This window comes from Pristis pectinata, chromosome 12 (assembly GCF_009764475.1).
Source record: "Pristis pectinata isolate sPriPec2 chromosome 12, sPriPec2.1.pri, whole genome shotgun sequence".
NCBI lineage: Eukaryota > Metazoa > Chordata > Chondrichthyes > Rhinopristiformes > Pristidae > Pristis > Pristis pectinata.
In genome coordinates this window covers 30,079,652-30,105,090 of record NC_067416.1, presented here as the reverse complement: position 1 = coordinate 30,105,090, position 25,439 = coordinate 30,079,652, and the positions used below count along the sequence as shown (strand labels likewise).

The 25,439-nt window shown below is 39.0% G+C and overlaps 1 protein-coding gene across 2 annotated transcripts in view; it reads right to left on the bottom strand.

The window, feature by feature from the left end:
• Nucleotides 1-25,439, bottom strand: part of btaf1 (BTAF1 RNA polymerase II, B-TFIID transcription factor-associated) — an 85,121-nt gene that overhangs the window by 58,128 nt on the left and 1,554 nt on the right. The window contains exons 2-5 of one of the 2 annotated variants that reach the window (XM_052027464.1): nucleotides 20,435-20,558; nucleotides 7,523-7,637; nucleotides 5,395-5,538; nucleotides 1,441-1,646 (exon numbers count right to left, since the gene is read on the bottom strand). In XM_052027464.1, the coding sequence (XP_051883424.1) occupies nucleotides 1,441-1,646; nucleotides 5,395-5,538; nucleotides 7,523-7,637; nucleotides 20,435-20,558 (589 nt within the window). The remainder of the gene's footprint in view (nucleotides 1-1,440; nucleotides 1,647-5,394; nucleotides 5,539-7,522; nucleotides 7,638-20,434; nucleotides 20,559-25,439) is intronic. The other variant, XM_052027465.1, reaches the window with a different exon arrangement.

Genomic DNA, 25,439 nt, shown 5'->3' with positions numbered 1-25,439 from the left:
GCAAAAGCAGCTTTTTAAATACTTCTTCACTCTCTCTCAGTCAACCATTTTCTGTCATCCACTTTCTCTTGGTTTACCCCATCAGACATTCAATTTGTCCTCCCCACTCCTATCCCTCTTGTACAACTTAAAACACATCTTTTCTAATGTTTTTCCTAATTCTGACTAAGGGTCATCAATCAGAAAGGTTAACTCTGCTCCTCTCATGGCCTACTAGTATTTTCACCTTTTTCTGTTTTCATATTAGCTTCTCCTTTGCTTGTTATCTGCAATCATCTAAACCCACTGAAATCAAAAGGGTATTAGATCCTCTGACAAATGCTGGTGAATCTCAGCAAGACAGATGAGTCAATGAGTCACGATTGAGTCAATGGACTTGATATCATGCCCAGTCATGGAACAAATGGAAACAATTTCTGTTCTAAATTTGTAAGTTTGGGATTTTCACATTTGCCAATAAATTTGCAGATATCTTGCACTTTATTAAAATGGATATGGTAGTAGTTTCACTTGAAACCATTGGTATTTGCCAGGGCAGGGTGACAGAATCAGTGCAAGATTTGCTGGGATGCTCCATGAAGATACTAAGTGCTTGAAGTGAATAAAGAGATGCTTCACTTTGCACTAAAAAATACCTGACCCAGGTAATCACAGAATATTTAAAGTTTAAAATGAAAACTCTTAGATTTCATTAGAAAATAATGATTACCTTCCAAATAATTTCCTTTCCTCAAGAACACCATGGAGCAACTCTAGCCTGCTCCATTTTCAAAAAGGTCATGCTGGATTTTGATCATAACTCTACTTTCCTGCCTATTCAACATAAACCTCAGCTCCCCAAAACACTAGCAATGAGTCTGCTTCAGACTGGAACATATTTAATGACTCAGCATCCACAGTTCTCTGCATTAGAAAATTTAAAATATTTGCAAATCTCAGGAAAAGAAATTTCACCTTCAATCTATCTTAGAAGGGCAATCTCATTATGAAAGACCATTCAGAGTTCTGGATTTTCCACAAGGGAAAACATCCTTCCATTCTGCCAACCCCCTCAGAATCTGGTGTAACAGCATGGTCACTTCAGGTTTTTCTGAATGCCAGTGAACAAAGGCCCAATCTTCTCAGTTGTTCCTCAAAATCTTCATCCCTGGAATCAACCTAGTGAATCCTCTCTGACTGCCTTCAATGCAAGAACATCCCTCATTAAATAAGGAGACCATTTTGTGCAGTTGTAGCATCCCCCTTGCACTAAATACCAGCTTTCCAGATGGAGATCCCACTAACTTGACAAGATTATTAACCTGCACAAATTCCAAATCATGAGCCAGAAGCTTTGTTTCATTTTAATGGATGCACAATGAAAAACATACTTTGCCAAGAAAAACAATGGTACAAACATGCAGGCTAAGCTACAAGAAGCACAAAAGAAGCCAAACCCACTGCATGATTCCTTGAAGTCAAACAACCTGAGGTTCTACCTACAGGCTGTTTCAGTACTGTTGGAGTTGGAGAGGGATTATAAATGAGATCTTCATCATTAAATAGCTCTTCAGTGTTCATTCCTAGAGCCGCTCCCATGTCAAGGCCCAATTTCTTTTGCAACAACTTTCTCTGATGAGCTATTCTTTCTTTATGATCAATTTCACCTGGAACAAAGCACAAAGGGAATTAATTAGTAAGTTGATTAACAACTGCATGGGAAAAAATACAAATCCCAGGTCTGATACACTGTAACATCATGGGGCCTCTTATTTGATTTTCACAGTCTCAGTAATCAACGAACATGTGTTATTCATCACAGACATTTCTGTCTGTGCTTTCTGGCACTCTACAAATACTAAAGAAAACAGAACAAGTTACAAGGGATAGGAAGTTTAGTTTAATAGATTGCGACAAGGGATGGTTCACCCAGGTGCAGTGCTGCAGGAAGTTCAATGGTCTGCAGTTATCTTATCAACTGCGCTTAATATCAAGCACTGCTCAATTTACTGATTACCCACATTCATTACATATTCACATTTTTCATAGCCTGCAGACTGCCAGCAGTTTGACCATTATGGCCACATCAAACACTGGAAAACTCACCTGCAATGTTCTTTTTCCATTGCAGAAGTTTGAATATAATTCGGTGCAGCAGCAAGTAACTGAAGGGAGTTGGGTATGACTGCATGTTGCAGCCTTGAAGGAAACTGTATCACCAAGGCAGCAGACAAAAAATATGACAACTTCATAATCGAATCCTTCTACTCCCGTTTCACCCCTGACATATACTGATTTACAAGCTGCAGAAAGTACAAGCATGCACTTTTTACCACTGTTCCTTGCTCTACAACATTCAGGCATTTTTATTTCAGATAAAAAAAACAGCAATCCGATTAGGCAGCACAGGAAGGCAACAGCTAATTCCCAATTTCACACTCAAAGGCACCAGCTCAGATACTAAATCTGCATTTAAAATAGGGACTAGGAGAATGGATGACAAATGATGCCAAAGTTCTCAGACAAGAACTTTAACAGGACGCAGGCTGTCACACATGCTGAAATGCAGAAGCCTAACTGAATGTTTGCTTTCACTGTCAAGGAACACGGAGGAGTTCAGCACCTTTTGGATGAAATGAAGAGTAGGAAGCACACTAATCTTAAAAACGTATTAACAATACTGCTTTTAAAATTTACTGTTGATGTCATGAATATAGCTAAATATTTTGAAGAACATTCCTTATTCTTAATAACTTAAGAGCCTTGCATTTTCTCAGTTGCTGCTCAGGTTGCAGATAACACCACTGACCCTGAGTCCTGTTACTGCACATCACTTCATGAAACCAGATGTGGCTAGTCAGGAATAAATTAAATCAGTTTTGGCAGTTTTGTTTATTTTCTAACAAAGATCAGATTCATAAATGGAACAAAGCTGTGATCCATTCTGTCCAATTAATAATGTGCATGATATCACCATAGGATATTTCACTAATCAACAAAAACTCCAATTTACACACCAAGAATTCACTGAATAAAGGAAAAAGCTTTATTTTAAGTTAGATTATTAGAGGAACAAATTATAATAAGCACCTGCCAGTAATAATTAAAAATAAATTGAATAAGAGCCTATTGCTACAATAGATCGAGGCATGTGCTTATGCTGAAAATAATAATTTATTGGGTTTAAAGCAATTTGTCCTTGGATTCCTGGATCTACCGAGGTCAGGAAAAAACAAATTCACCCAGCCTGTTAGTCATCCTTTCTATTTTCTGGAGGTTGTTTACCATTGTCATTTGGTAATGGATGGGACTTTTGTCCCCATCAGATTTATTTGAGTGGAGATGGGGAGGGTGGCACAGGAATAGTAGATACCACTCAGTTCCCAAAAAAGACTGGGAGAAATATTGATCAGTCCGCAATTGGGCAAGAGGTAAAACTCAAGACTGGGAGACATCCGAAACTATGTGTACATAATTTACTTTAGAATGATGGAAAACTTGCTCAATTGCCTTCTTCTCCACTTCTCTGCATACCCCACTTGGCCTCTGAACTTCTGGACTAACAAGCAAGCCAGATGTTAGACCATCAGGATTTCCAAATAATTGGATGTCACATTATCAGAGTTTTACTGTATTACCATGGATAATGTATCTGCAACAAGTGTATTGATCAGAATACTCACCGAAACAGGAAGCAGTTATGGTGGCTCTTAACAACCAACTGCAAGCCCAGGCTGGCATCCAAGTACTTTATAACTTGATTAGCTCCATCAGTAGTTGTTCTGCCAAGCCTCTTGATGATACCCCACCAACACACATACCATGCTTCTACTATCCACTGTGTTTCTTCCAAAGGATGTCCAACATGGAGCAGCGTTGATTATTCACGAGCAAAAAGTAGCTGATAATTAGTACCAGGTTTCCATGCCTGTATTTGACCAGATGTTTTAAGACTTCACCTGATCTACAATGATGTTTAGGATTCCCAGGGTCTTGCTGTCCTGATTGCATATCACTGTGTTTCTAATGCTGGTCTACAAATTCCTGACCTGTTGCTAGTACAGGATAATGATGGAACAGTCTCTGATATTTGCTAATAAAATAGTGGATTATGCCAGTATGACAATGCAAGGCTGTACTTGGACTAGTCTCTGGGACAGCTCTGCCAATTTAGACACATCTCCAAAGGCTATAAGGATCACTTTGGAGAGTGATCTGGACTGGCTGTGCTTTTAACATGCCTGAATCCATCCAATGCTAAGTTTCATGCTGGGTAGTACGTCCAGTTTTATTTTATTACACCTTGTCATAACAGTTTGGTACCATTGGGAGGCCTGCAAGATAATCAATCCAACTGGCCAGATTATGCTCAATCATGGGAGGCACTGTCAAGAGTACTATCAAGCAGCATTTGCTTGAGTTCCACCAGGTATACTTGCATCCCGACCTATTTTGCTTTGGCATGGTTGTGGTTATTGAAGGCCAATTTCAGTGTCAATTCAGCTTGGGGCAGCATCATAACCACAAATAGCTTCAGCTGCTTCACTTTGCCTCCATCAGAAGTGGGGATGTTTGCTATTGGCTGCAATGTTCAAATCTATTCACAAAATCCCAGTAAAGAAACAGTATATACACTCACATGTGGCAGTATCCCAATAATAAATCAGGTGCTGGTAAGTGGCAGGTTATACACAAGTAGAGGTGATAGCCAAAAATAAGAGCTTAGCCATTAGTGTTAGCACATCTCATATCAATATCCTTCTGGTGAGTACCATTAGCCATAAGTTTACTCAACCATCTACATAAATACTATGGCTACAACAACAGATCAGAAGCTGATTGACTCCTCAAAACCTTTCTACAATTTACAAGTCACAGGAGTGTGTACAAATACTTCTCACTTGCATAAATGATTATAGCTACAACACTCATCTAGCCTAATTAGCATCCCATTCTCCACCACTTTAAACATTCACTTTCTCCACCAATACAACGATTGCTTGTGTAGTGTCACCCAAAACCATGGCATTTACCATCCAAGGGAATTGATGATGTTCCCTTATAGCTATCTCCAAGTTGCACATCATTATGACCCGAAAATAGATCGCAGTTCCTCCAGTCATCCATTCAACATCATGGACTCTTTTCTAACAGCATTTAAGCATCACACATGGATTGCATGTGGATAATGACTGGCTCATTACCACCTTCTCAAGGGTGGAAGGACATATGCTAACAATGTCCATGTTTCATGAATGAATAATAAAAATTGCTGAAGATCATGAGAGCAAAAACAGCATGTTCCAAGGATAGAGTAAAAACAAGTGGTTGTAACTGACATAAATTTCAAATCAACGAACACATTATTCAAATAAAGCTGATTTTCTAATTACATAAACTGAAATAGTCATATACCTGATTTTTCCTGTTGGATTTCAAACTCTGCACCAGCAGAGCCAAGCAGAGATGCTCCATGTTTCAAAAGGCGTGATATGTCAAATCTATCAAAGCTCAAACGATCCAAAGACGTCTCATCTGTTGGAATTTCTGAAACCAACTCTAAAATTAAATTCAACAGCAATTAGTCATAATTATAAAAATTCATTCTGGATTTGCACATTTTGACTTCTGAAACATCTGACAATTCTATATTTGACAATTTACTTTCCTATAATTAGCTCTAGACTTGGAGCACAAATCGATGCAAATGCAATCAAATAAACTAAATCCAAAGAATAAGCAAGCTTGAATTTCACAAAATGAATTTTATGTAATGCAAGCTTTCCATCTGATTTAATTCATTCATTTTTTGTGATGAGCATGCTCTGTGGTCATGGGGCGCAAGTGGGATAGGGAATTATTACGTAGGGCAGACGAGATACCAATCAACCAGATCACTTTGTTGGGAATGATGGCAAGCCTCTTCCTTAACTTGTACCTCGTATGCTTTGGGGTGTGAAGAGGAGAGTCCCTCACTGTAAGGTACCAAGCTTCTGGCCTCCAGTACCTGTGGCTGGTTCAGTTGAACCTCTCATCACTGGAACCTCTAGAATGTTGATGGTTGATTGCACAGCTTTACCTGATCTGTGGACTTGGCTGTGTCTACTGTATGTCGTTTTTTGTTGTTTAACATTCTGTTACATCTTGGTCATAATGGCATCTAATACATTTGATCCTGTTCCCAGTTTGCTCTTCTGCACTTACGAACTAGGGTTGTTCTCCTGGCTTGACTGTAGCAGCAGAGCGAGGTTATGCCAGGCCTTGAGGTTACAATTTGTGATGGAATGCATTGCTGCTGTCCAGAGCACTTCGCAGATGCCAATTTTGATCTGTCAGATGTTCCGAGTCTATCCCATTTAGTCTGACGATAGTGTCTGTCACACAACATGATGGATGGTGCCCTTCACATGAAAACTTGTCTTCAGCAGTCTGCCAAACTCCTTATTGGCAATTAGTCAAGGCCAAGTAGGTTTCATTCTCATGATGATTGGTTCACTCCCTGCCACAAGGTCTGATAGTAATGTCCTTAAGGGCTCACTTGGTTCAGTCAGTGGTAATACCATCAAGCCAACCTTGGTGATAGAAAATGAAGTTCCCCAACCAGGGCACATTCTGTGCTCTTGCTACTTTTAGTGCTTCTTCCATGTTCTATTTAACACAGAGGAGCACCAAGTCATCAGCTGAGGGATGACAGTTGTTAGTACTCCTTACCCATGTTTGATCTGATGCCTTGGGACTCTGTAGGATCCTGGAATCAATATTGAAGACACTCCTTCACACCTACATACCAGTACACTGTCTTCTCCAGTGGATCTGACCTGCTGCCAGAACAGGATATAACTGTTCATTATAATAGAGGAATCTGGCATGTTGTCTATAAGTTATGATTTTGTGAGTATGCCTATGTCAGGCCACTGCTTGACTTATCTATGGGATCTCTCCCCCAAATTGGAGACCAGTACCCCAATGTTTATGTGGAGGACTAGTCTGGGAGCAACTCTGCCTTGCCTAAATTTATTGTGTAGGTTGATAATAAATGGTTTGCCCTATTTGCTGTGACACAAAGGCATTAGAAAACTAGAAAGATTGATGAGGAACTGCAAAGCAAAGAAACATCTGGTAAGGTAAGAAAATCATTAAGGATACAGCATGGTATGGGATAAGTTATGATGACGTACCGTTAACAAACTAGTATCATTTCAAAAGTGAGTATGTATGACCTCAGAAAGAAGAACTGTTATTTAAATCATACAGTGCTGCAAAGACTAACAGAACAGCTGTACCTCCCAGAATGTTACTAGTACATATCTGTACTTCCATCACAGTTAGACACAATGAAGAATTTTATAATTTTAAAATCTATTTGGCAATCAACCATTTAACGCAAGAAACATTAAAAGTGTACCAAAAAAGTCTTCATACACTTGGAATTATTTCAAAAGATTACTTATAATTGTTTCATTTTTGTATTGCATTAGTCTCGACTCAAAATGATTAATCTGGATAGAAGTGGTTATTGGAATTACGCACATAAACCCAATACCTTGCTTTAGCTTTGGAGTAGGGTTCCATTCAGATACATTCTTCACAATAGCTTCTACTGCTTGGCCAGCTGCAATGCGAGTGTCCCAATTAGGACTGCGTAAATATGTTAACACCTAAGTTTTGTTTAAAAAAAAAGAAAATTTCCATTTATACATATTTACAAAATTTAGTTAACATGAAGGCTAGTTTGATTTCAATAACCGAACATATCAAGTAATTCACTAACAACACAGTAATAAGAAACAAGGAGAATCTGCATTTATAGATCCAACACACCTCAGGGCATCACAAAACATCTATAGCCAAATAAGTATTTCCAAAGCATAGTCAAAGAAATTTGGGGGCCAATTGGCACACAAAGAGTCCCACAAACATGAAGATGATTATTTAATTTTCTTTAGTGATGGCAAGCAAAGGATAAATCTTGGCCAGGAGACCCAAGAAAACTCTGCTGCTTTTCTTTGAAATAGCACTACAGAACCATATTTGTGTGAGATAAGACAAAATCATGGTTTTAACATCTTATCCAGAAGACTATACCAAAAAGTAAAACATAATTCTATTGAAATTGAGCAGCTAGGGACTAAAGGTAACATGCCTCAATGACTACCGACCAGTGGCTCTGACATCCACCACCATGAAGTGCTTTGAGAGGTTGGTCATGGCACGCATCAGCTCTAGCCTACCAGACAACCTGGACCCATTGCAATTCGCCTATCGCCGAAACAGGTCTACAGCGGATGCCATCTCCCTGGCCCTACACTCAGCTCTGGAACATCTGGACAGTAAAGACACCTACGTTAGACTATTGTTTATTGACTACAGCTCTGCCTTCAATACAATAATCCCAAGTAAGCTTGTCACCAAACTCCGAGACCTAGGACTCAACACTTCCCTCTGAAACTGGATCCTTGACTTTCTAACAAACAGACCTCAATCAATGAGGATAGGCAGCAATACCTCTGGCACGATTATTCTCAACACTGGTGCCCCACAAGGCTGCACCCTCAGCCCTCTACTCTACTCCCTATACACTCATGACTGTGTGGCCAGATTCTGCTCATATCCATCTACAAGTCTGCAGATGATACCACTGTTGTAGGCTGTATCTCAAACAGCAATGAGTTGGAGTACAGGAAGGAGATAGAGAGCTTGGTGGAATGGTGTCATGACAACAACCTTTCCCTCAACGTCAACAAAACAAAAGAGCTGGTCATTGACTTCAGGAAAGGGGGTGGTGTACATGCACCTGTTTACATCAATGGTGCTGAGGTCAAGGGGGTTGAGAGCTTCAAGTTCCTGGGAGTGAACATCACCCACAGCCTGTCCCAGTCAAATCGCATAGAAGCCACGGCCAAGAAAGCTCACCAGTGCCTCTATTTCCTCAGGAGGCTAAAGAAATTTGATTTGTCCCCTTTGATTCTCACCAACTTTTACCGATGCACCATAGAAAGCATCCTATCTAGATGTATCACGGCTTGGTACGGCAACTGCTCTGCCCAGGACCGCAAGAAACTGCAGAGAGTTATGGACACAGCCCAACGCATTACGGACACCAGCCTCCCCTCCTTGGACTCTGTCTTGGTGAAGCAGCCAGCATAATCAAAGACCCCACCCACCTGGGACATTCTCTCGTCTCTCCTCTTCTATCAGGGAAAAGATACAGGAGCCTGAAAGCACGTACCAACAGACTTAAGGACAGCTTCTACCCCTCTGTGATAAGACTATTGAACACTTCCCTTATACAATGAGATGGACTATGACCTCACGATCTACCTTGTTGTGACCTTGCACCTTATTGCACTGCACTTTCTCTGTAGCTGTGACACTTTACTCTGTACTGTTATTGCTCTTACCTGTACTACATCAATGCACTCTGTACTGACTCAATGTAACTGCACTGTGTAATGAATTGACTTGTATGATCGGTTTTTAAGACAAGCTTTTCACTGTACCTCAGTACAAGTGACAATAATAAACCAATACATTAAAAAGCAGAACCAAAAAGGTAATAACCTCTGGATTGCTACCTGAGCCATGTGCAAATTGGCACAGGGTCAATAAGATCAGAGAGTTAAATGCATCACTCAAAGACTGGTTTGGGAGAAATGGGTCTGAATTCGTGGGACAATGGCACCAGTATTGGGGAAGGAGGGAGGTGTTTTGATGGGAGGGGCTTTACCTAAACCACACTGGGACCAGGGTCCTGGCAAATCACATAACTAGGGCTGTGGATAGGGCTTTAAACTAAATATTAGGGGGGGCGGGTTCAACAGATTGGCAAAGTTCGATAAAGTAAAAGGGAAGGAGAGTGCAGGAGAGGTTACTGAAGTCTCCAGAATAAAGAGCAAGACAGAAAGTTGAGAAATGGATAAGAATTTAACTTCAGGAAACATGGATAAAAATTTGAAAAGGGTGGTGAAGGTGTTATATTTGAATGAATATTCAATTATATTTGTATGAAATAAGCTAGATGAGCTTATAGTGTAGTTACAAATTGGCAGGTATGATGTTGTCGGCATCACAGAGTCATGGTTGAAAGAAGATCACAGCTGGGAGCTAAACATCCAAGGATACACATCCTTTCAAAAAGACATGCAAGTGGGAAGAAGGGGTGTGGTGGCTCTATTGGTAAAAAATGAAATCAAATCCTTAGCAAGAAATGACATGGGATCAGAAGATGTAGAATCCTGGTGGGTAGAGTTTAGGAACTGCAAGGGGTAAAAAGACCCTGATGGGAGTTACATACAGGCCTCCAAATAGTAGCCAGGATGTGGGGTACAAATTACAACAGGAGATAGAAAAGGCATGTAAAAAGGGCAATGTTACGGTGGTCATGGGGGATTTCAAAATGCAGGTAGACTGGGAAAATAAGGTTGGCACTGGATCCCAAGAGAAGGAATTTGTAGAATGCCTACGAGATGGCTTCTTAAGAGCAGCTTGTGGTCAAACCCACTAGGGAAAAGGCAATTCTGGATTTGGTGTTGTGCAATGAACCAGGTTTGATGAAGGAGCTCAAGGTAAGGGAACCCTTAAGAGGTAGTGATCATAATATGATAGCATTCACCTTGCAGTTTGAGAGAGAGAGAAGCTAAAATCCGATGTGTCGGTATTACAGTTGAGTAAAGGTAACTACAAAAGCACAAGAGAGGAGCTGGCCAAAGTTGACTGGAAGGGGACCCTAGCAGGGATGACAGGAGTTTCTGGGAGTAATTCGGAAGACGAAGAATCAGTTCATCCCAAAGAAGCAGCAGCATTCAAAAGGGAGAATGAGGCAACTGTGGCTGACAAGGAAAGTCAAAGACAGCATAAAAGCAAGAGAGGACATACAATATTGCAAAAATTAGTGGGAAGCTAGAGGATTGGTAAGCCTTTGAAAACCAACAGAAGGCAACTAAAAAAAGCAATAAGGGGTGTAAAGATGAAATATGAAGGTAAACTAGCCAATAATAAGAGGATAAAAGAGGAAGAGAGTAAAAGAGAAGCAAGAGTGGACATCAGACCGCTGGAAATGACGCTGTAGAGGTAGTAATGGGGAACAAAGAAATGGCGAATGAATTGAATAAGTATTTAGCATCAGTCTTCACTGTGGAAGACACCAGCAACATGCCAGCAATTCAAGAGAATCAGAGGGCAGAAGTGAGTGTAGTTGCTATTACCAAGGAGAAGGTGGTTGGGAGGCTAAAAGGTCTAAAGGTAGATAAGTCACCTGGACCAGATGGACTACACCCCAGGGTTCTGAAAGAGGTAGCTGAAAAGACTGTGGAGGCACTGGTAGTAATCTTACAAGAATCACTAGATTCAGCAATGGTTCCAGAGGACTGGAAAAATCACTAATGTCACTCCACTCTAAGTCGGGAGGGAGGCAAAAAACAGGAAGTTATAGGCCAGTTAGCCCGACTTCAGTGGTTGGTAAGATGTTAGAGTCCATTACTAAGGATGAGGCTTCAGGGTACTTGGAAGCACATGATAAAATAGGCCAAAGTCAGCATGGTTTCCTAAGGGGAGATCTTGCCTGACCAACTGTTGGAATTATTTGAGGAAGAGGCAGGATAGACAAACGAGAGTCAGTGAATGTTGTTTACTTGAATTTTTAGATGTACAGTGGAGAGCATTCTAACTGGTTACCACACTGCCTGATATGGAGGCTCCAATGTACAGGATGAAAAGAGGCTGCAGAAGGTTGTAGACTCATCCAGCTCCAGCACGGGCACAACCCTCCCTACCATCAAGGACATCTTCAAGAGGTGGTGCCTCAAGAAGGCCCTTACCACCTGGGACATGCCCACTTCATGTTACTACCATCAGAGAGGTGGTACAGGAGCCTGAAGACCCAAACTCAATGTTTCAGGAACAGCTTCTTCCCCTCTGCCATCAGATTTCTGAATGGTCCATGAACATTACCTTGCTATTCCTCTTTTGCACTAGTTATTTATTTTTGAAGCTTATAGTAATTTTTACATCTTTATGTCCTGCACTGTACTGCTGCCGCAAAGCAACAACATTTCACGACATACGTTAGTGATAATAAACCTGATTCTGAAGGCGCCACACACGAGGCTGCTAAACAAGATAGGAGGCCATGGTATTACAGGAAAGTAATACTAGTATTACTAGTGTGGATAGAAGATTGGCTGACTGGCAGAAGGTAGAGAGTGGGAATAAAGGGGATCTTTTCTGGTTGGCTACCAGTGACTAGTGGTGTTGCAAAAGGGGTTGGTGTTGGGTCCACTATTTTTCATGTTATATGTTAATGATATGGATGATGGAATTGATAGCTTTGTGGCCAGATTTGCAGATGATACAAAGATAGGTGGAGGGGCAGGTAGTGTTGAGGAAGCAGGGAGTCTGCAAGGACTTGGACAGGTTGGGAGAATGGGCAAAGAAGTGGCAGATGGAATACAGCATAGGGAAGTGTATGGTCATGCACCTTGGTTGAAGATATAAAGGCATAGACTAGTTTCTAAACAGGGAGCGAATCAGAGGTGCAGAGGGACTTGGGAGTCCTAGTTTAGGATTCCCTGAAGGTTAACTTGCAGGTTGAGTCGGTAGTAAGGAAGGCAAATGCAATGTTAGCATTTCCAGAGGACTAGAATATAAAAACAAGGATGTAATACTGAGGCCTTATAAAGTGTAGGTCAGACCACATTTGGAGTATCATGAGCAGTTTTGGGCCCCATATCTAACGATGGATGTGTTGGCATGGGAGACAGTCCAGAGGAGGTTTACAGGAATGTTCCCAGGAATGAAAAGGTTAATGTATGAGGAGCGTTTGATCGTTCTGGGCCTGTATTCGCTGGACTTTAGAAGGATGAGGGGGATCTCAATGAAACCTACCGAATATTGAAAGGCCTTGATAGAGTGTACATGGAGAGAAAGTTTCCAGTAGTGGGAGAGTCTAAGACCAGACGACACAGCCTCAAAATAGAATGTCATCCCTTTAGAACAGAGATGAGGAGGAATTTCTTTCACCAGAGGTTGGTGAATCTGTGGAATTCATTGCCACAGACAGCTGTGGAGGCCAATTCATTGCGTATATTTAAAGCGGAGGTTGATAGGTTCTTGGTTAGCAAGAGCGTCAAAGATTATGGGGAGAAGGCAGGAGAATGGGGTTGAGAGGGAAAAAAAATCAGCCATGATCAAATGGTGGAGCAGACTCGATGGGCTGAATGGACTAAATCTGCTCCTATGTTTTATGGTCTTATGGAAATATCAGCTTAGATTTGAGCTCAAATCTCTGGAGTGGGACTTAATCAACCTTTTGTCTTAGAGGCAAGTGACCCAGTAAGTCATAGCCAACAACTGAGTACTGAAGTCAGTGCCCAATTCTGTGATGTACAACATGACAACCAGGCAGTCACATATGGCCCATACAAAGCTCCCACCTGGACCAACTTAATGACTCCATGACACCTAGTAGGCGGTAGAAACCATTCACTTCAGTTCTACTTTTCTGCACTGTTCACTGTTGAACAAAGTTTCAAAGTTTGCAAATTCCTGTGCTACACAGTTCTTTTTATAAAAACTTCTGTAAACTTTTTAAATGGTTCAATATTTAGCAATGCACAAAAGTGATCTAATGCATTCTGTATTGTTTTGTTTTCAAGTTTATTACTCATTTCCTGTGATGAAGATTGATGAGAAGGTAGAGTTCTGTTCTGCAAACTATCAAATTTTGGATGTTCAAGAAATGCCTACAGTCAACTTAAGTTGATTATGACTCCAGTGCTGATATCTCTTAATTGTTAGAAATTGCTATAAAAATTGATGACTTTCAAACTTAATGACTTTAAAAAAAAACAAACTCCAATGAATGTACAAGAAATTTCCAGCTTATTTTCAGTTTGAACCTTGGAAAACAGTGAAGTATTTTGTTGTACCCTTCAAATATCATTATACTTGTAACAGCAGTATATACAAATTACTGAAATTCACAATAGCTAATATTGTCATTTTAAGGTATCTCTCTAGCATGAGTATTATTTGCAAGCAATTGTATTCTAAGCGATGAAAACACACAGCAAGCCAGATAGTATCTGTAAGGAAGTTTTAAAAAAAATCTCAACCTACATGGCTAAAATAGCAAAGAGCTCACATGGAATATGGAAGGTCATGAAGAAGTGAGTGAGAGGATGGGCTAAAGGAATGGTGAGAGCCAAGAGAAAATTGGTAGAAAATGAAGATGAAAAGCTATTAAAGAAATAGATTTTAAAATCAATTCTTGGGATCGCTAGCAGGTCCAACAATTTATTGTACCTAGAAGCTAAGATGGTGATGATGGACCTCATTCCTGACCCACTTAGTGTGGTGTTGGAGCCCCATATAGGCCAAACCATACCAATTTCATTCCCCAAATGCACAGTTGGACTTGTTCACTAGATTTTTACTGCAGGTTGCTCCATTACCAGTATAGTAATGCAATTACAATTCTACTACAATCCATTGGGCAGAGAAAAAGAAAGTCTGAGGAGAAACCAATTAATGGATTTTTCAAAACTGCAACATATAGTACCTCTAAGTATGGCATTAAAAAAAGTCAGCTCTATCAGCAAACAATGAAGTGAAACTTTTGATATTCAAAAGATGAAGATCTTATAAAGATTAATTAGTTATATGACCATCCCTGCATTTCATAACAAGAGAATTTAAACTTGTTCAATGATGGATAAAAATTGATGAAATAATAATAAGTTTAATTAAACTTCTAAATTTCAGACTCTCAAATCCATACACATGGCAAAAGGGATGCCTGCACAATTTGGTTTTGGGGCAATGCGAAAATCTGTGAAACCAGAGCTACATGTGCATGTACTATCGCAGGTTTTGAGTTTGACTTAGTATTCCCCCTGGAACATCCCAACATTGATGTTTGATCTCCTGCTTTCTACCTAGTTTAAAAATTCTGTAATGGTTAACTTTCTACTGCTGTAATATATTACCATGTGGCAGCTGTATTGTTCATCTTAAATACAAAAACATAATCAAACATTTGTTATGGAAGTCAAAAGGAAAAATATTTTATACACATAAATTTGGTTCATGAATTCAGAAGTACAAAATTGCTCCTTCCTCTGTACACCTCTAGGAAAACAACTGAGGCAAAACAGGTTCAGGTGAAGAGAAAAATTTCCCTTCTGCACACACTTAGTATTCCAGCAAACAGTGGCTTAAACAAGATCTTTTTGGGTTGCATTCAATAAACAAACATGGTCCTTTCAACTGTATAATGCACATTTTCATTTGACCAAACTGTATCATACATTTCATTAATCTATTTTTGAACTTTTAACCAAAAATAATTTGCACCTGATGCAAGTTTTGAAAATAAAAAAAATATCCAATATTAGATGATATTCAATAGAGACCAAGCAAAGAGCTTGGAAAGAAATTCACAGCATACATTGAACTTCTGCACATTTGAAAGAAAAGTACATGCACCAGAGCTAAAGATATCATTTCCCCAAAAGAAAAGTAAGAATGATACAATTATATATTAACATTTTAGCAAAACAGGCAATTTTGAGGTTAAGAGACATTCCTGATTTTGAATTCCTCCTTCCTGCTTTCCCTCCCCATTTTGCGTCTAATTCATTCCCTGATAGAAATACCAAAAAAGTGAAACTTTTGACAAGTAATATTGGAAGTACCCAATCATTTCTCTTTGTGGGCCATATGTCCCAAGGACAATAAAGTGCAACCTTTGAGGCAAGTCAAATTGCTGATACAAAATGGTTTTGATATTCCAATTTAACCTTGCAAAAGTAAAATAAAATCTGTTATTGGAAGTACCCAATCATTTCTCTTTGTGGGCCATATGTCCCAAGGACAATAAAGTGCAACCTTTGAGGCAAGTCAAATTGCTGATACAAAATGGTTTTGATATTCCAATTTAACCTTGCAAAAGTAAAATAAAATCTGTTTCAATCTCCAAGTCCAAGAATTCCAAAAAAATCAAAAAGCAACAAAGGAAATTTGCCATAATTGCAGTAGGCTGTCTGGTGTTCAAGAGTCCATTTGCTAGAGCTCTGAAGCTGCTAAATGGACAACTCACCTCGAGCACTCGGTTATAGGTCGACAAAGCCACTTCCAACAAACTTACAAAAATACACCAGATTATACAAAAGTTAAAACCAAAAAGGACTAAACTATTTTTTGTTTTCAAGAAACTGAACACAGAATAATTGTTAAATACATGATATCAGAGTAAATTTGAGAGACCAGCTAACTTTCTTCTAGATATCAATTTAAAAATCAAATTTCCTTTAAAATTTCTTTTAATTCACCACAGCTATATTTAAATATTTTTTAATTCTCCATAAGACCTCATCAACTGAGCTTTCCAAGACAATCTTTTCCAAATGAAGCAAGATCTTCAGTGTAATTTGCAGCAACAGTGGGAAGATGTTCTCACTTCATCTCTCTAAAGCTATCACAACTGCATACATTAAAATGTGAAAACAATCTAGGTGACAGTACAGTGTGGTACTGAGCAAGCACAGCTTTGTCGCAAATACTTTATATCAAATGAGAAACTAAAAAAAAAGCCCTACCCAGTTACTCATGTAGACATAACGATCCATTTAGAATAATTTGAAGAGAGATAGCTTGACTTTCTAATTCAAAACTATTCATATAATCACAGTCAAAATTACATTATCTGGTCATTTATGTTATTCTGTGGAACTCTCCTATGCATATGTTTGCTAGCTGGCACACTTTTTCATAGCACTTCAAGAAATACTTTATTGGCTGCAAAACACTTAGCATCTGTCAGGTCATGAAGCATTTAAATTCAAATTCTTCTTCATCTACCTTCCACTTCTATTCATTTTTGTACTTTTGTTTTCTGGATCCTAGGATTCCTTCCCTGAGCCCTTTCCAGCTTCCTCTTCCAAGACTGCCCTTTGTTACCTCTGCTTTAGCATCCAATTTGTTTTCGATTATCTCCCAAAGGTGCATTGGAAGGTTTATATTGTCTTAAGCTGCTGGAAGCATGCATTCTAATGCTTTGGAGACTTGTCCAAATCTATGTTCCTATTAATTTGTGGATAACACTGACACCCTACAGATTTCAGCATCTTGATTCAGTATTTATCCACAGAAGGGAGGGAATAGCATCAAAAATATCATATCAAAACAAACCACTGAGCCACAAGATTTAAATAGGATGAACACTCAAATAAGAAAGTCAAGTCCAAAATAGGAATTCAAGTAATTAAATAATTCCAAATCATAATAGCAAAGGAGGCCATTTAACTCATTGTGCCTATGCTGGTTCCTTGCACAGAAATCCCCTCAGTTCCACTCTCTCCCCACTCATTCTTCACAACCATACAAATTTTTCTCAAGTACATACCAATTACATTTTGGGGGCATTGATGGATTCCCTTTTCATCACCCTTAGAAGCAAGAAATTTCAGATCATAACTACTCCCTGAATAAGAAAAACTTTTCCTTGCATTCCATATATTTTTGTCCAATATTTTAAACCCGCGTACTCTGATTCTGGAAGCATTTGTCATTGGGAACAGCTTCCCTCCATTTACTCTAAACCAATCCACTGGATTAAAAACCTACTGTCAGTAACAGTGGTCGTAAAACTACCAGATTATTGGCAAAACTTATCTGGTTCATTAAATGTCCCTTCAGGAAAGGAAAACTTCTATCCTATCTGGTGTGACCTATGTGCAAATCAACCACAGAAATGTGGTTGTCTCTTAACAGTTCATTTAAACAAAAATCAGATTTCCATCTAAAGTAACAAATGTTGAAAACACTCAGCAGATCAGGAACCATCTGTGAAAAGAGAAACAACGTTCATGAAGGGTCTTCAACCTGAAGCATAAACTCTGTTTCTTGTTCCACAGTTGCTGGCTGACGGGTTGTGTTTTTCCAGAATTTTCTATTTTTATTTCATAATTGTTTATGATGATCATTGAGTTCATCAGGAAATACCAGCAGCTTTAGTAGCCCATGAATTTAAAAAAAGCCATTCTTCACTGTGCTCTGCAGCCAACTTGCATTTACTAAATTAGATACACATTAAACTGTATATAATGGTACAATATTTTTGAATGACATTCAGTTTGAATTAAAAGTGAGAAAGCATATGAGCCGTGATTTTGTAGTGGGTGGCAAACGAACAGCATTTATCATTAATTATACTTAGATTTCTTACAGTATTAGTTACAAATTAAGGTCGGAGAATGAAACAGAACCTTCTGCTGGGGACCTGGAACGCATGTGAATCAGACAAGCATCTCTTGAACCAATCCTGATAAAGAATACTTATTGAGCAACATTTTGCCTAAACTAGGAAATCAGAATTCTTCCTTCACTTTGCATTCTAAGTGATTTAACAATGAATTAAGGAAAGGTCAAATGAAGAGCAGAAACAAAGGAAAAGTTAACAATAAGTGTTATAAAACTACATTTTTGTAAAACTGACGTCTCTGTACCAAGCAAGGTCAACTGCAAAATGCACACACTACATGCCAAGTGCTTGAGGGGAAGTAGGTCCATCAGACAGCAACTTCCCAATTTCCACATTTATTTGCAAGAGTAGACTCTATAAGATGCTATCTGATGCACTCATTCCACAAAATCCTGGTCAAAGCTTCAAGCGATATACAATTATCATTTTCTCACATAACAGAAAGAGAAACAACCCAAAACTTCTTCCTCTTATTTGATATTAAAGCATGATCTAGGATCCCATTCATAGAAAAGTATACTGCTTTTATATGGTATGAGGACATCTACTTTCACCATGAAATACTGACTCCAATTGGCACCAAATGAAGTTTGAAATATGTGATCCTGAGAAGCCCTGACAGGGTGGATGTAAAGAGGACATTTCCTCTTGCGGGAGAATTAAAACAAGCTGTCAAGGCTCAAAAATAAGAGATTGCCCATTTACGATAAAGGAAGCGATTTTTATTTTCTCTCAAAGCACAAGTCATTGGAACTTTCTTCCTGAATGGGTGGTTGAAGCGGAGTCTTTGAATATTTGTTAGACAGATTAGATGTACTCACAATACACAAGGATGTGAAAGGTTCCAAGGGTAGGCAGGATTACAGAATTTAGATTAGTCAGTTAAGCCATTTTATTAAATGGGGGAAGAAGTTCGAGGGGTTGAGTGGCCAACGTCTGCTCCTAATTAATATATACAAAAGTAAATTATTATACAAAATGTTTAATAATTTCACTAAATATGAATTGCACTGTATAGCACATCTCAATCATCGGGGAGGAGGTAGAGGAGCCTGAAGACCCAGATTCAATGTTTTAGGAACAGCTTCTTTCCCTCCGCCATCAGATTTCTGAATAGTCCATGAACACCACTGTTATTCCTCTTTTGCACTATTTATTTTTGTAACTTATAGTAATTTTTAATGTCTTGCACTGTACTGCAAAACAACAAATTTTACTACACATGTCAGTGACAATAAACCCGATTCTGATTCTTCACAGATTCATTGCCATACAGTCAGTGTCTAACAGTACAGTAAGAGGCCCTTCGGTACATCACAAACATCAAGGATCCCAATACTAATCCTGGTGGTATACCACGGGCTAGACTTCCAATCAGAAAAGTGACCCTCCTCCACCACTGTCTGCCTCCTATTACCAACTTTGTGCAACTACCAATTCAGTTCAAATTTTCTCAAAACCATCAGCCCAGAATCTGTAGTCAATGAAGTGACTGCAATTCCCATCGGCCTTAGAAAAAAGTCCTCCAGGAAGGTCTAGTAATGTGGCAGTATTTCCACTTTTCTGACACTCATTGTCATCAGTTCAACAACATTCCTGGCATCCAACAATATAACGTAATCGAGTTGGAGAAGCAGCCAATCACATTAAAGAATCCTCAGAAAGGAAGGAACTTTTCATAAAACAGATTGCAATTCTTAAAATTAGATTATCAGCCCCATTTTTTTGCTAGGTAGTACTTAAAGCTTATTAATGCTTAGAAATTCATGTAAAACTCAAGCACACAAAATAAGTACACAATTCCAGAGGGACTCAATTAAAAAAAAGCATTTATTCACATCAGCTCATACGATTTCAGCTTGACTTCAGGGAGAGAGCTACAAATAACACAATGCGTGATGACAAACTGGATCACTGATGGGACTTCTGCATCAAGTGAGACGTGCAAATATCCTAGGTTTGCCAAGTACTGAAACACTGTCAAAATCACCACAAAATCTGGGCCATTGAAAATCTGTGTCATTTACCATTAGATACAATTATCAGTGATGACTAAATGTTATAAAATTATCTTATTTTGTAGAAGTATGCTTCTTACTCATTGCAGGTCAGCCAAATACATTTTAAAAAGTTGCAATTGCTAAAGTAGGTGCGTACATACATACTAATCAAGTTAGTTTTAATTTATCTACTTACTCTGGATAACAGGTTATGCAGTTCATGAGGATGGAGCTTAACAACTTCACCCAATTGTTGAGCTGCTGCTTTTCTAGTTACTGGTGTAGTCCCAGTATCAAGTAAAATAAAGAGACGATCAAGCCTATTGAAAAGGAACAAAAATGGCTTTTAGCATTTTAATGCAACACTATTGTACATGAAAATTATTTACTGCAAAACATTTGAACTAATTCTAAAACTAAACATTTTAATCTGTTTACATCACTTATTTTAAAAAATGATAGCATTGTACAAACTCTGTGGAAGTTCCGAAAGACCAGTTTTAATGGAGATGAGTTGGCCAGTTATTTTCCTTGCCTTTGTGGCAATACTTAAATAGGTCTTGTAGACCCAAACAACTAGAGTCTGCTAACCACTCTTTCACCACAAAGCAAAATTCTACCACAGTAATGGCAAAGAAAAAGAACACAATTAGGCACCTATATTAGCTGCAGCTATTTATGAGGATACTAGTTATATCTTTCAACTTAAACTTGCAATTAGAAATTGCTGAAGCAATTCCCAAGTGTGGTTTACCAGGCAGTAGTGGGGACTTCAAGCCCATAGCTAGCTCAAAATGTTGAGGCTCAAATGTCATTGCTTTCAATTAAACAAACACATCCGAAGAGCTATTCCCCCCCCAATGTGATACACCGTAGCTAACCCATTTAGTAATGTAATAAATACATTTTGTTAGATAACTGTATATACAAGCACTATCCCCCACAGATGTGCTAGTTGTTAGCAATCATGCAATTTTAGAAACAAGCAACTTTATCTACCACATAAATGTGCATTATTTAGTGCATTAGCATTGTTAAAAATGCATTCACAACCCATTGTTCCCCAAATATATTTACGTGAGAATATATAGAGAACAGTGCTTTGCAGTCCATTCACCCAGCACGATGGAAAATCTACCTCAATGTTCGTCTCAAATCCAAATAGGAGCAGAACCAGTAACGACCACAAATAAGTCTACTAGTTACTTCTTCACATTTTGATCAAACAGCATGTGCTGTGCTAAGTTCTCAACTAAGTTTTCCAGTTGAGAACCAGTTCATCCATGCCATGCTTTCCAGTCTTGCAGGGTTAATTTCCCAGGTGGCACTAGACAAAAGCTTTGCTAAAACCAAAATAATCATCCAGAGTTCTCCTTTATCCAACACCATCCAAAAGATTTATTGGATCCTCATTAGAATTCGATTAAATTTTTCCCTTGTATAAACAATGCTGGTTTCCTTCCATATTTAACTTTCTCCATAGATTTAACATTTATCCAGGGAGTCTATTCATTGCATCAGGTCACCCTACAATAAATATCAGATTTATCAACAACAGATCACTTTCATAATTTTGAGGCAATGTACAGTGATAATTTTTCTCCAATCCAAGGTCATAATAATCCTCTCAGTTCCCAAGGCTTCCCTAAAGATACCTACTGGTGACCTTGGCTTGTCAAATCATCATTTAGATTGAAGTTGTTCAATTCATTTGATTTAAATAATATAAATATGAAAGAAAATTATAATTCAGTAATAAAATAAAAAAGCCAGCCAGAAATAGATTCCTTGATCCCACATTGAACAATTTTTCACCCCATTTATGCCCACTGGGTTCCAATTTTTGGGACTACATTAACTAAAGATAGTCTCAATCAGGGCAACAATCCTTCACCATCAGCTTGAATAAAATTATTATGAAGGATCCAAATGAGTGCCATCTATAAAAAAATGTTTCATACAATAGGAGTCCCCTTTGTTACAAAGGTGATAAACACACAGCATTTCAACTATGTTAAACGTCACAGACATAACTGTATACAATCCCTGGGATTGAGGTAATGCTATTCCTGTCTAACTCTGAGCAAGCATTATCTGCAGCAAAGCAAAGCTTTCATTTAAATACAAGACAGCTTTATATTCCATGGTGTCACTCCACCTTATCTTATATGTACAGTGACTCATAGGGCCACTGGAGAAAACATTTAGTTCTCTTTATTTTTCAGTACACTGCAACTTACTTTCTCTCACACATGCCCATCAATCCCCCTTTGATTCTTTTCCTCATTAACCTACACCAAAGGGTAATTTACATTTGTCAATTAAGCTACCAGCATGTTATAGTATTATACATCACGGAAACAAGCTCTTCAGTCCAACATGCCCACGCCAACCAAGGTGCCTACTTGAGCTAATCCCATTTGCCTGTGTTTGGCCTATATCCCTCTAAAGCTTTCCTGTCCACATACCTGACCAAATGATCTAAATGTTGTAATTGTACCCACCTCTACCACTTCCTTTGGTAGCTTGTTCCATATACCCACCACCTTGTGTGGAAAACTTGCCCCTCACCTTTAGGTTTAGATTTCTCTATCCTGGGAAAAAAAACGATCACCATCCACCTTATTTATGCTCCTCATAACTTTTACTCAGTTTCCACTCTGATTAACGCAGTGTGCCTTACGCCTTCTTCACCATTCTGTCTACCACCTTCAGGAAGTATGTACTTGTACCTTTGGGTCTCCCTGTTCTACAACACTTGCCAGGGCCCTGCCATGGTTTATCTTCCCAAAATGCATCACTTCACACTGTGCAAGTTAAATTCCATCTGCCATTCCTTTGCCCACTTTCCCAGTTGTCTGAACCTACGTGCCTGTGATGCTGTTGCAAGTTTTTCATTGTACCTGTACCCCACTGCACTTGTGCACATGACAATAAACTTGTCTTGACTTGATCTGAATCCTGTTGTAAGCTTAGACAACCTTCACTATCCACTACACCACCAATTTTGATGTCATCTGTAAACTTACCATATGCTACGTTCTCATCCAAATCATTGATATATGACAGGGGAGCCAGCACCAATCCCTGCAGCACACCACTGATCACAGGTCGCCAATCTGAAAAACCACCCTCCACTATTGCCCACTGACTCCTTAACCAAGTCTATTTTGTATCCAATTGGCTAGCTCACCATGGATCCTATGTGATTTAACCTTCTGAACCAGTCTACCATGGAAGACCTTGTCAAAAGCCTTGCTAAAATCCATGTAGACAACATTGTCCCTGATGCCGTCGTCAATCCTCTTGATCACCTCTTGACAAAATTCAATTAAATTTTAGATTTCCCATGCATAAAGCCATGCTAGCTCTGAAATGCCTTTGCCTTTCCAAATGCAGATAGATCCAGTCTCTCAGAATCTCCTCTAGTAACTTTCCCACCACTGACGTTGGGCTCAGCAGCCTACAGTTCCCTGGTTTGTCTTTGCATAAACAAGGGCACATCATTAGCCACCCTCCAATCTTGCAGTACCTCACCTGTGGCTAAAGAACATACAAAAATCTTTGTAAGGCCCCTAGCAAATTCTTCCCTTGCTTCGCACAATGTCCTGGGGTACACTTGGTCAGACCCTGGGGATTTACCCACCTTTATATGCCACAACACCACCAACACCTCTTTCATAATGTTTATGTGTTTCAGGACGTTACTGTTCTCTTCCCTGAACTCCCTAGCTTCCATGACCTTCTCCACAGTAAATACAGACAAGAAATATTCATTTAAGATTTCAAATTCTCCTGTCGTTTCACACATGGATGACCACAATGATCCTCAAGGGAACCGCTTCTCTCCCTAGTTACCCCTTTGCTCTTCATATATTTATAAATCTTTTAGGATTCTCCTTTGCCTTCTCTGTCAAGAATATCTTGTATCCTTTTTTTTCCCCCACCCTCCTGATCTCCTTCTTAAGTGTACTCCTAGATACCTTATATTTCTCAAGGGATTTGCTTGATCCAATCTGCCTATACCTCCTCCTTTTCCCTGACCAGAGCCTCAATATTATTGGGACTTTGAAGGTAACCGAAAACCCCAGAGGACACCCATCCAGTCACAGAATGTACCAATTCTGCACAGACAGGACCTGAGGTCAGGATTGAACACAGGACCAAGCTGTAGACAAGCAGCAGAAACTGAAGGAAGCAAATTATTATTTCAGAATGATGAATAGTTGGCCTACATTTTCTGCTCAAATCTGGAGTGGGGCTTAAATCCAAACGAGGAAATAATATAGACCAACATTTCAGTTAAGTAAAGCAAATGCAATATTTCAGTTTTGACACTTTTCACATGAGATGTCAAAGCCAGGTCCCTGTTTGCTTGGTCAGAAGGCTGGAAGATCCCACGGATCTCTGTTCTAGTCAGCATTTAATTACTCAACGAACATTTCCAAAGCACATTGGGATAACTACCAAATTGTAATTTGTGGGATTTTCTAGTGCTTAAATTGGCTGTCACATTCAGCTTAGAAATGGTAATAATTGTACAAAACTCATTCATCTGTGGGTTACTTTACAGAAGCACAAGGCTCAACATAATGATATTATTTCTTTGCAATGGAGTGGGTGTAGGCCCAATATTGTAATGACCAAAATACTTTTCCAATAACTTTTGGCAGCAGATTGTAACTTCAGTCACATTGTGATTTTTTTTTGGTTTTAGGAATGTGAATAGGTATCCAAAGAATAAAGATTTTCAATTAAATTTTGTGCAATTTAAAATAACTCCACTGGTAAGAGCTATGGCTAAAACCGGGTAAGTACAGAACAAGTGTTTGACTGTTGATTTGGAGTTTCATTTGTACTTCTCAACATTAAAACAAAACAAAAACTTCCATACTAAACAGCTTAAAATTTACTCATGCAAAATATGTCTCCATCCCCTCTCCCACCCAAACACACCCCCCACCCACCTTTCTCCAAGCCACCCATTGCAGAAAAAGTCAGGAAAAACTATTCTGAAAGCCGCTAGAATTTAGAACCAATCATAAGAATGAATAAATCGTTGGGGGTGGACATTAGAAGTTAACTCATTTCTTGCCATGGATGGTACCAAAATGCTGGAAATATGAAATAACTTAAAGTGGCAGAAATACTCTTATAGATCAGGCAGCATCTTCTGAAAAAATAACAGTAAGGTTTCAAGT